At 46.7% G+C, this 12,943-nt stretch overlaps 2 protein-coding genes across 2 annotated transcripts in view; both read right to left on the reverse strand.

Annotated features, from left to right (window-relative positions):
• Window positions 1-12,943, reverse strand: part of LOC136616003 (zinc finger protein 850-like) — a 134,465-nt gene that overhangs the window by 87,986 nt on the left and 33,536 nt on the right. The gene's annotated exons all lie outside the window — the stretch shown is intronic.
• LOC136608494 (gastrula zinc finger protein XlCGF66.1-like) lies at window positions 4,498-9,241 on the reverse strand. The gene is made up of 4 exons (XM_066589113.1): window positions 9,100-9,241; window positions 6,991-7,088; window positions 4,896-5,075; window positions 4,498-4,812 (listed from the first exon to the last, which is right to left on the reverse strand). The coding sequence occupies exons 2-4, from the start codon at window positions 7,066-7,068 to the stop codon at window positions 4,645-4,647; spliced, it is 426 nt and encodes a 141-aa protein (XP_066445210.1). The 5' UTR covers window positions 7,069-7,088; window positions 9,100-9,241; the 3' UTR covers window positions 4,498-4,644.

A 12,943-nucleotide genomic window follows, 5' to 3' on the forward strand; every position in this document is an offset into this window, starting at 1 on the left:
AAATCTACTATACACTGATGAGGGGCAAGCACTCAGAAACATGTATGCTATTTTGGCTTAGTTCTCTGATGCCTTCTCATCTCCCAGGGAACAGGAGGATCCGGCTATGAAAGTTAACATCCCTGCTTCTTCTCTTCTCCAATATCCTCTGCCAAAGGAAAGTTGAGCCGCCCCAGACACGTTAGAGACTTGTCCAGCTGCCAAACCCACCATTAATAGCAGGTTTTGGACAACTAAAGTCTAATGTGTATGGGGGGGGGCTTCTAGGGTCCTTTTACACGGAATGATTGTTGTCCACTTAAGTGTCCCAAAGTCGTCTTGAAGATTACGGCTTCTGTCCTTTTTAAAACAGCAGTGATTATTACTTAGGCTGTTTTCACACAACCGAGAAAAATCACACAAGATTTCTGCATTGCGAGACGCATAAATCTTGCATGAATACGAACCCCGTTCATTTGAATGGAGTCATATTCATGAATTGCATTGCCCATTGATTTCAATAGGAAACAGTTGACGATCCCCCGCCGCGGCTAGAAGACTCGCCAGGGGATCGCTGATTCCCAGAAGCTGCTTCGCATCCACCAGCACATTGCATATGCCTGAGCGCGATATTGGGCTGAGTGTCACGCCTAGATATCACATTCGGCCGTGTGTAGGTAGCCTTAGTGAATGGAGGTGGAGCAGGTTGGGGATCGCCTCCGGCCACCATTCATAGCAGACAGGCAGTCATTCATAGATGAATGATTGTCCGATTACACGGGCCGATCGGCAGCTGATTTTAATACCTACAGAAACTGAACGACAAGCGAACCAATTGTCATTCCTCATTCATTCACTGGCAGCGTTTACACTGAATGATTGTTTCGCACCATCCAGCTATAAACTTAATGATAATTGTTCCGTGTAAAAGCCCCCTTAGACACAAACCGTTCACAGCATTTTGTTCTGATAAAAAGTGCATCTAATAGTCTGAAAAAAATATGACAAAATATATTTATTTTTTGTTTTCTCCACTACATATGTAACTCTCTTCTTACCTTGTGATATCGGAGGCTGGTGGTTCTCCATCTTGACATCCTTGTACAGATCCTTGTGTCCTTCTAAATACTCCCACTCCTCCATGGAGAAATAGACAGCGACATCCTGACACCTTATAGGAACCTGACAACACAATGATACCGTCATTACCCAGACACCTCTAGTACTGTTACAGTATAATTACCCAGCATTCCCAGCAGTGTCACCTCTCCAGTCAGCAGCTCAGTGATCTTGTTGGTGAGTTCTAGGATCTTCTGCTCATGTATCGGTAAGTGAGGAGGAGTCACTGTGATGGGGCTCTGGCTCCTGCTCCATCCTCCTGACTCATGGAGATGGCTGTTGGGAGTCGTACCGTCACCCGATGTCTTCTTCACTATTGTGTAATCCTGTGTATGGAAAGAGAGATGTAGAGAACTGAACCCAGTATTCTTCCATCAGTAGAAAGCGAGAGATTGGGATCCAGCTGTATAGAGGTGTAGTGAGACCACATCTGATATACTGTGTTCAGTTCTGGAGACCTCATCTACTAAAATACCTTGATAAAAATAGACCAAGTCCACAGATGGGTTATAAAAATGGTGAAAGGTCTTAAGCAAAGAACTGACAAGGTATAATCAAACTTCAAGCTGGCCAACTGATGGAAGCAGCATATGGCAATGGCACTCAATACTGGCTCAGCTCTATATAATCTCTAGTAATCACACTCCCCCATGCATTACTCATTGGGTGGAACTCAGGCTTTCATCAGCAATGGCACCACACTCTGCAGATATAATGCCACTATGCCAATTATATTTGCACATTCTTATTCCCTAACGGCAATGTCAGGAGCACCAGTTGAACTCCTCCACATCTTGTAGACTGTGCCACTGTCACGTTGCATCCTTGTCAGGACAACCACTCTATGAACAGGAAGACACTACTTAAGACCCCCATAGACATGTACAGCCTCGCCTCACAACATACAGAGCCTCCTATGCCATGCTCTGTAGTCACAACATTGTCAAGGCATTTTTATTAAAGGGACAATGTAAGCTCAACTTTAAATAACGTTGAGAAATTTGCAATTCTCCACAGAGTCATATCAGACCAGGATGTACTGAAACCGGTCCCCTGAACAGTCCCTGGGCTATGTTTACGCAGTGGAAACATAAACCAGCACAGGCATCATGGGAAATAACAGATGGAGGGGGAACTTTCCATATATGCGGATATCCCGTCCTGATATTTTCAACGTAAACCAGACTTCTGTGAACGAAAATCAAAACCTACCGCAACAGTACCTCCTCTGCTAGAAAGGGCCCCAGGACACTTAGGGCCAGGTCCATTTGGATTAGGTCTATGAAAATTTATAACTAGCCGTTTCGTATAGACATCTGTGCCGGAACCCATGTCATTCTTCTGGCCCGCAACCATGCCAATGCACAAAGTACTGTAATGAATTCCTCACTCGACGAGTCCACAATGTGGCTGACCCCAAATTAAAGATCCCCATGAACCATCACTGGGACAGGAGGGGTAGAGCCATTCCCTGGATTGATATACTTTTTTTTAACAAAGGTTTGTAAAACACATCTGTAATAAAAGTTGGGAATCTCCAATCTAAAGGATATACAATTAATTTTAGCTGGACCCGGCTGACCTCCGGCCATGTGATCCTGCTGGCTCCTGGCTGTTGGTTGGTTCCTCCTCATTACAAGGAGCCTACTTCCCATTCTCATTGCTCCTACAACATTACTATTAGCTCATTGGTTACCACTAGAGATGAGCAAACGTACTCGGATAAGCACTACTCGTCCGAGTAATGTGCCTTATCCGAGTACCGCTGTACTCGTGCTGAAAGATTCGGGACGCGCTGCGGAGCGGGGAGCTGCAGGGGAGAGCGGGGAGGAACGGAGGGGAGATCTTTCTCTCCTTCTCTCCCGCCCGCTCTGCCCCGCTCCCCGCTGCGACTCACCTGTCAGCAGCGGAGCGTCCCGAATCTTTCAGCACGAGTACAGCGGTACTCGGATAAGGCACATTACTCGGACGAGTAGTGCTTATCCGAGTACGTTCGCTCATCTCTAGTTACCACCATACAGACCTGACCATATTGGTGGCCGATCTTCACATTTTCTACTGTTCAGTTCTTTAGTTCTTCCTCACTTGGAAGGTCTGGAAGCCGTTATACAGGACACTGGATTGTATCTATTACTTCCTAGAATGGATTTTCCCTTATCCTTGTCTGACTTTTTACATATCACAATAAAGAACATAAAAATATTCTAAGGTTTACCTCTCCGGTCAGCAGGTAGATGATCTCCAAGGTGAAGCTTAATATTCTCTTGGTAATCTCATTGCTGTCTTTGTCCATTCTCAGTGAATCATTAAGAACTGTTTTGGATAAGAAAATCAGAAAAAATGGATCAACTGGAGGGTTCCAGAACTGCCGGCTTTAAGAATAAAGACTCTAAATCATACGGGGAACATCATCATGCAAGATATACAGAACCTCATTTAATGAGTATTAAGAGCACCAGGGTCTCAAAGCCTTCAACCTCATGGATTAAAGGGGTATCCCCAACACAAGCATATATGATATAGCCATAGTAGGTGCCACCTCCAAGACCCATACCAATGTGAAGAGTGGGGGTCTCCTACCTGTTTGGTGAGGCAGCCACCACTTCCAGGCAGATTATGAATGGAGAGAAGGGTATACTTGGCTCTCTCCTTTCACTTTTATGGGAATTTAGGTAACAGTCGAGCAGACAAAGATGACCCGACTCATTACAACCTGACCCATGTCACTGTAGATGACTTTTGGGGGAATACTACTGTGACTACCGTGCTTCCCCGAAAATAGGTCCTAACCCCGATAGTAGGACCAACCAGGTTTTTGGGGGAGGCTTGAAATATAAGGCCTCACCCAAAAATAAGACCTAGCTATAAGATATATATAAGATTACGGCTTCTGTCCTTTTTAAAACAGAAGTGATAATTACTTAGGCTGTTTTCACACAACCGAGAAAAATCACACAAGATTTCTGCATTGCGAGACGCATAAATCTTGCATGAATACGAACCCCGTTCATTTGAATGGAGTCATATTCATGAATCGCATTGCCCATTGATTTCAATAGGAAACAGTTGACGATCCCCCGCCGCGGCTAGAAGACTCGCCAGGGGATCGCTGATTCCCAGAAGCTGCTTTGCATCCACCAGCACATTGCATATGCCTGAGCGCGATATTGGGCTGAGCGTCACGCCTAGATATCACATTCGGCCGTGTGTAGGTAGCCTTAGTGAATGGAGGTGGAGCAGGTTGGGGATCGCCTCCGGCCACCATTCATAGCAGACAGGCAGTCATTCATAGATGAATGATAGTCCGATTACACGGGCCGATCGGTAGTTGATTTTTATACCTACAGAAACTGAACGACAAGCGAACCAATTGTCATTCTTCGTTCATTCACTGGCAGCGTTTACACTGAATGATTGTTTCGCACCACCCAGCTATAAACTTAATGATAATTGTTCCGTGTAAAAGCCCCCTTAGACACAAACCGTTCACAGCATTTTGTTCTGATAAAAAGTGCATCTAATAGTCTGAAAAAAATATGACAAATATTATTTTTTTGTTTTCTCCACTACATATGTAACTCTCTTCTTACCTTGTGATATCGGAGGCTGGTGGTTCTCCATCTTGACATCCTTGTACAGATCCTTGTGTCCTTCTAAATACTCCCACTCCTCCATGGAGAAATAGACAGCGACATCCTGACACCTTATAGGAACCTGACAACACAATGATACTGTCATTACCCAGACACCTCTAGTGCTGTTACTGTATAATTACCCAGCATTCCCAGCAGTGTCACCTCCCCAGTCAGCAGCTCAGTGATCTTGTTGGTGAGTTCTAGGATCTTCTGCTCATGTACCGGTAAGTGAGGAGGAGCCTCTGTGATGGGGCTCTGGCTCCTGCTCCATCCTCCTGACTCATGGTGATGGCTGTTGGGAGTCGTACTGTCACCCGATGTCTTCTTCACCATTGTGTAATCCTGTGTATGGAGAGAGAGATGTAGAGAACTGAACCCAGTATTCATCCATCAGTAGAAAGCGAGAGATTGGGATCCAGCTGTATAGAGGTGTAGTGAGACCACATCTGATATACTGCGTTCAGTTCTGGAGACCTCATCTACTAAAATACCTTGATAAAATAGACCAAGTCCACAGATGGGTTATAAAAATGGTGAAAGGTCTTAAGCAAAGAACTGACAAGGTGTCATCAGACTTCAAGCTGGCCAACTGATGGAAGCAGCATATGGCAATGGCACTCAATACTGGCTCAGCTCTATATAATCTCTAGTAATCACACTCCCCATGCATTACTCATTGGGTGGAACTCAGGCTTTCATCAGCAATGGCACCACACTCTACAGATATAATGCCACTATGCCAATTATATTTGCACATTCTTACTCCCTAACGGCAATGTCCTCCTTAGCAATGCTGTTTTTTTAGTCAGGAGCACCAGTTGAACTCCTCCACATCTTGTAGACTGTGCCACTGTCACGTTGCATCCTTGTCAGGACAACCACTCTATGAACAGGAAGACACTACTTAAGACCCCCATAGACATGTACAGCCTCGCCTCACAACATACAGAGCCTCCTATGCCATGCTCTGTAGTCACAACGTTGTCAAGGTATTTTTTATTAAAGTGACAATGTAAGCTCAACTTTAAATAACGTTGAGAAACTTGCTATTCTCCACAGTGTCATATCAGACCAGGATGTACTGAAACCGGTCCCCTGAACAGTCCCTGGGCTATGTTTACGCAGTGGAAACATAAACCAGCACAGGCATCATGGGAAATAACAGATGGAGGGGGAACTTTCCATATATGCGGATATCCCGTCCTGATATTTTCAACGTAAACCAGACTTCTGTGAACGAAAATCAAAACCTACCGCAACAGTACCTCCTCTGCTAGAAAGGGCCCCAGGACACTTAGGGCCAGGTCCATTTGGATTAGGTCTATGAAAATTTATAACTAGCCGTTTCGTATAGACATCTGTGCCGGAACCCATGTCATTCTTCTGGCCCGCAACCATGCCAATGCACAAAGTACTGTAATGAATTCCTCACTCGACGAGTCCACAATGTGGCTGACCCCAAATTAAAGATCCCCATGAACCATCACTGGGACAGGAGGGGTAGAGCCATTCCCTGGATTGATATACTTTTTTTTAACAAAGGTTTGTAAAACACATCTGTAATAAAAGTTGGGAATCTCCAATCTAAAGGATATACAATTAATTTTAGCTGGACCCGGCTGACCTCCGGCCATGTGATCCTGCTGGCTCCTGGCTGTTGGTTGGTTCCTCCTCATTACAAGGAGCCTACTTCCCATTCTCATTGCTCCTACAACATTACTATTAGCTCATTGGTTACCACTAGAGATGAGCGAACGTACTCGGATAAGCACTACTCGTCCGAGTAATGTGCCTTATCCGAGTACCGCTGTACTCGTGCTGAAAGATTCGGGACGCGCTGCGGAGCGGGGAGCTGCAGGGGAGAGCGGGGAGGAACGGAGGGGAGATCTTTCTCTCCTTCTCTCCCGCCCGCTCTGCCCCGCTCCCCGCTGCGACTCACCTGTCAGCAGCGGAGCGTCCCAAATCTTTCAGCACGAGTACAGCGGTACTCGGATAAGGCACATTACTCGGACGAGTAGTGCTTATCCGAGTACGTTCGCTCATCTCTAGTTACCACCATACAGACCTGACCATATTGGGGGCCGATCTTCACATTTTCTACTGTTCAGTTCTTTAGTTCTCCTTCACTTGGAAGGTCTGGAAGCCGTTATACAGGACACTGGATTGTATCTATTACTTCCTAGAATGGATTTTCCCTTATCCTTGTCTGACTTTTTACATATCACAATAAAGAACATAAAAATATTCTAAGGTTTACCTCTCCGGTCAGCAGGTAGATGATCTCCAAGGTGAAGTTTAATATTCTCTTGGTAATCTCATTGCTGTCTTTGTCCATTCTTAGTGAATCATTAAGAACTGTTTTGGATAAGAAAATCAGAAAAAATGGATCAACTCGAGGGTTCCAGAACTGCCGGCTTTAAGAATAAAGACTCTAAATCATACGGGGAACATCATCATGCAAGATATACAGAACCTCATTTAATGAGTATTAAGAGCAGCAGGGTCTCAAAGCCTTCAACCTCATGGATTAAAGGGGTATCCCCAACACAAGCATATATGATATAGCCATAGTAGGTGCCACCTCCAAGACCCATACCAATGTGAAGAGTGGGGTTCCCTACCTGTTTGGTGAGGCAGCCACCACTTCCAGGCAGATTATGAATGGAGAGAAGGGTATACTTGGCTCTCTCCATTCATTTTCATGGGAGTTTAGGCAACAGTCGAGGAGACAAAGATGACCCGACTCATTACAACCTGACCCATGTCACTGTAGATGGCTTTTGGGGGAATACTACTGTTACCATGCTTCCCCAAAATAGGTCCTAACCCCGATAGTAAGACCTACCGGGTTTTTGGGGGAGGCTTGAAATATAAGGCCTCCATCGAAAATAAGACCTAGCTATCGTTTCTCCCCCCCCCCCCCCCCCCCCCCCAAAAAAAAAAATCCTCACCTGGTCCACGGCCTCCTGATGGCCACCGGCGGTGCTACGGCAAACTGCAGAGTCCTCCCCATCTGCCATCTTAGCTTCTGCTGGTGATGGGGCTTTGAATACTCCACCTTCAGCAAAGCGAGCACTGTGATTGGCTAATCGAGCACCAGCAGCCAATCACAGCCGCCACTCGATGAGCCAATCACAGCCATTCAGTGATGTCATTCACTGAATATAGAAAGAAGGATAGGAGACAGTTGTGAATAGAGGAGAAAATTATTTATTTAAAGAAAGCAGATAGTTCCCCAATCCTCCAACTCCAGAGAGGACCCCCGCTGCCGGCCAACGGCCTAAAGTCACTTAGAATTAGGAATAACTGAGTTATATTATGTTACCTGTTCCCCTAACTCCTGGAGCTCCGTCTCACCCAAGACCCCCTGCACGGCACTGAGTACTACACCGTCCTCCAGGGGAAGGGACTGCAACCCCCCCTAAATCCCCCCACAAAAACTTTGCTCATAGCAGGTCAGGCCGGGCTATGAACTGGCGTCACGACAACAGCTACCATCATTCCCTACTGGAGCCCATTATAAAGTCTCATGCCAAACATTCTGTTGGCTGTCGTTTTGGTGGATAGCAGAGTGACCGCCATCACCACAACCCCCCATTCTGGTGCGCCACACCTACACACGGCCGAGCAGAATATCAAGCAGTGAAACCTGTCCCGATATCACGCTCACACCCGTGCGATGTGCTGGCGGATGCAAAGCGTTTTTCTGTTAGCAACGCCTCCTATCACGTCCGTGAGGTTGCGATCCTCCGGTGCTGCTCACAGCTGTGAGTGTTTCCCATTGTTTTCAGTGGGAGGCCCCACATTGTACGCGTGCGATGCGTCTTCTGGCCCCAATGAAAATGATGTGTTCCGAGGAAAATTGCTCATGTGACTATTCAAAAGAATGAGGTTCATATTCGTTCAGTTAGGCCGCCTGCAGACGCCCGGGTCGGATCCCGCTGCAAGAGCCCCTGCAGGGACCAGTGCGGTGCTCACCTATCCCGCGGCTCTGACTCTTTGATGTGCCGGCTAGCCGGCACATGCGCAGAGCGGAGACGGGGGTGACATTTCTGTGCGGGCCTCTGCAAGACCCACACGGAAATAGAGCATGCTGCGATTTGTTTTCTGCGTGCGATTTCATGCGGACAAACCGCGGCCATCTGCCTAGGATTGCGTTTTTTAATGCATTCCTATGCAGGCGTGCACGGGCGGAAATCCCGCAGCAGAATTTCCACCCGTGTGCATATGGCCTTATAGTACAACCCCGTTAACCCTTTGTGCTACACAAGTCCTTGCAGAGGGCTGGGCTCTCCTCGTTACACAAGTACAGAAATGACACAAGAAAAACACAACAACATTGCAGAACCCTTCCGGCGTCTCTTACCTGCCGGCCGGAGTCACACGCAGAGGTCTAGTACTATTGTATAATGCAGCAACTGACTGGTGTGAATATAACTGATATCAGTGACCATGTAGCGTATATATATCCGCTGGCTGATAACAGCAGGGACCAGGACCTGCTACACTGTGATGATGTCACTGTCATGTGATCAGTATATAAGGGGCGGAGTTCAGAAGTGATTGAAGGACCTGTGATGATGTCACTGTCATGTGACCATTATATAAAGGGCAGAGCTCAGTGGGCAGATGATAAGTAGTGGCGGGAGGATCTGTGCTGATGGTCATGTGAACACACACCGTGGAGCTTCTGTGTTATGTATGAAGTAGAAGAAATTGAAGACTTTGTGGATTTGTTCCAAAATCAATATATTTGACAGAAGCAACAAACCTGAATGGATCCCTTAAAAGTACACTTTTATTAATCACATATAAAATTTCACCTCAAAACGATATAAAAAGAACAGATTATGCTGCAGCAGCAGAAAACAATCATTATACGGACTGAACATATAGACTCCCTGCCTCACATTGGGTGTATATACACTTAATTGGGACTGGTAGAGCCGGCGCTCACTCCACCGCCTCCAGCATAATGGCTCATGCACACTGAGTCATAGAAACCAGTATGACCATGTGAACTAGTGCATATATAACACTAGTCACTGACTGGTATCAGTGGTACTAATATACTGAAAGCACCACAACCAGTAGTGAAGAGATAAATACCTACAGCAGAAATCTGAAGCTAAAACCTAGCACTAGAGCGCCCCCAATGTGTCACCAGACAACCAGCGTCCTCAGGGGTACATGGAGCTAGTATACGAGTATCACTGATACCAGTCCGTGATCAGAGACGAGATGTTCAGCCACATTCCCCTTTCCGACTTGTAGGTGTTGTAGTTGTTACTATCACCCTCGTCCCATACATCCGTGGTTAGCGCCAACGCAACAGGACGCCATTGGATTATTACTACTCGCTGTTTGGCCATATTGTATCCCAACTATATAATTGTCTGAAGTGTTTCTGTGTATTACACCGGCATGACAAAAGTGCTGGGATACTTAGTGACCCCATACTATGAGATCAGACGGCTCTCCCGCGTCTTCTAAGTCCTGGGATAGCGGTATGTAAATTGATGATGAAGTGGTGAAACTTCAAGGGATAGCTTATATAAGTTGTGAGGTGTTATCTTGCAAGTGAGGATAAACAGCGGCCAGCATGCTCATGGCAAGACAACATTCTCGGAGTTCGAACAAGACACAATAGTGGGCATCAGACTGGTGGGATGTTCCATTTTCAAGCTTGTGCGGGCATTTAACCTTCCTCGATCACATGCGTACTGGCAATACATCATAGAAGGCACTACCACTCACAGTGGATGGCACAGTGACTACCTACGGGTGCTTAATGATCGTGAGCGGCAGCATCTGGCTAGAATTGTCCGTACAAACAGACAAGCAACTCCAGCAGAAATCATATCCACATTCAGTGCGCGAGGCCCCAACGCCCCTATGCCACGGGTCGGGGCACGAGGCCCCAACGCCCCTGTGCCACGGCTCGGGGCACGAGGCCCCAACGCCCCTGTGCCGCGGGTCGGGGCACGAGGCCCCAACGTCCCTGTGCCGCGAGTCGGGGCACGAGGCCCCAACGTCCCTGTGCCGCGAGTCGGGGCACGAGGCCCCAACGCCCCTGTGCCACGAGTCGGGGCAGGAGGCCCCAACGCCCCTGTGCCGCGGGTCGGGGCAGGAGGCCCCAATGCCCCTGTGCCGCAGATAAGGGCAGGAGGCTCCACACCCATGTCCTGTGGGTCAATGCAGGAGGTCCCACACCCATGCTCTACAGCTCAGTGCAGCATTCTGTAGCTTCCGTGGGATATTGGAGCAGAAGACCCAGCAGAGCTTATGTTGATATCACAAAACTGGGCACAGCACCTCACCAGGGCTTGTGAGGTTGCTAACTGTACCCTATAGGACTGGCAAATCACAGTACCCATTGTTCTGGGCTAATCATGGAATCATAGAATGGTAGAGTTGGAAGGGACCTCCAGGGTCATTGGGTCCAACCCCCTGCTCAATGTAGGATCACTAAATCATCCCAGACAGATGTCTGTCCAGCCTTTGTTTGAACACTTCCATTGAAGGAGAACTCCCCACCTCCCGTGATGAAAGGATGAATAATTCTAAGACTGCAATAGTCATTCAAGTGACTCTCCAGACCCAGACAAACAAAGATGGCTGAACCACTTCCCTCACTACCTACACATAAATATGCATAGTCTAAGACACTACATGCTGCTCCCAATGGCTTCACGTGAGATTTCTGCCTTGCGAGATGCACAAATATGAACCCCACTCTTTTGAATAGCTTCATACACATGAGTAATGTTTTCCCACATGGCACCACAATGCTAAGCAGGAAACAAATCGCAGCATCATCTATCTGGCTGCATGATCTCGCATCGAAGCCCCATTGCTTTCAAAGGGGCCAGCGGCAACAGACAAACGATTGAAAACAATGGGAGAAACTCCGCGATCCTCTGATACTTTTTATGTGTTTCCCACGAATTATATCTTCAGCTGGAAGCAACATTTCCCAAACTGCTATGAGCTCTGTATAGCTCAAGGATTTAGAGCAGACATTTAGAACTGCACAGGAACCTTACTGTTCCCCATCTGTCGCTTGTGCTCCCCAACCAGACTCACTAGCCCATTTGGATGGACAATTTAAGAATTTGTGTAAAGACGATTGCCTTCTCTCCTCGTTAACAGGATTTTCTGCTGGAGGGACCTAGAGTGTAACCCATGTGCAGACAAGTTCTCTTATGACCGAATACCCATGTTTTTTTTTTGAGGAAAAAGGAAAAACCCTTGAAGGAGTTCAAGAAGGCCAACCAAACTAATTGCAATGCAGAAATACTACAGTGTATTATCAAAGCAATCATAGCATCGCAGGTTCATGGGACATAAAAATTGTCAAAAAACCAATTGTAAAGAGAAAAAGTAAAGAAGGTTTTTTGCACACTTTCCAACTTTTTGTTAAAAAAAATGTTTGGTGTTGTTAAATAATATCCTGTACAATAAGTTGAACACTAGAGATGAGCGAGCATACTCGTTCGAGTATATGGGTGTTTGAGATGCTCGTTACTCGTGACGAGCACCACACAGTGTTCAAGTCAATTCCATTTCCTTCCCTGAAAAAATTGTGCCATTTTCTGGCCAATAGAAATGCTGGGAATGTATTACAACTTCCTCCTGTGACGTTCCAGCCCTATCCCACCCCCCTGCAGTGAGTGGCTGGTGAGATCAACTGACCACAGAGTATATAAGGCAGCCCCACCCGCTGCTCGCCTCAGACACATGCTGGCAGAGATTAGGGACAGTACTGCTGCTGCTATAGGGAGAGTGTTAGCGTCTGCAAGAACCCCAACGGTCCTTCTTAGGGCCACAGCTCACCTAGTGCACTACTGTTGTGGCTGCGGGGAGCAGTTTTGCACAATATTTTTTATATATATATATATATATATATATATATATATATCAGACATGCAGGCTATAGCGTTCTCAGGCTGCAGTCTGTACTACGTAGTATAGGGGCAGTATTGGTCAGGCAGGGACAGTGGGTAGTGTAGAAGAACCCCAACGGTGCTTCTTAGGGCCACATCTTACCGTGTGAATTACAGTTGTTGCTGCTAGGAGCAGCTTTGCACCAATTTTTTTCTTTCATCTTGAGCTCTGCAGGCTATTGCGCTCTCAGTCTGCAGCCAATTCTACAGAGTATAGGGGCAGTATTGGTGAGGCAGGGACAGTGATAGTGTGGAATCCTGTCT

The sequence above is a fragment of the Eleutherodactylus coqui genome, chromosome 1, assembly GCF_035609145.1.
Source record: "Eleutherodactylus coqui strain aEleCoq1 chromosome 1, aEleCoq1.hap1, whole genome shotgun sequence".
NCBI lineage: Eukaryota > Metazoa > Chordata > Amphibia > Anura > Eleutherodactylidae > Eleutherodactylus > Eleutherodactylus coqui.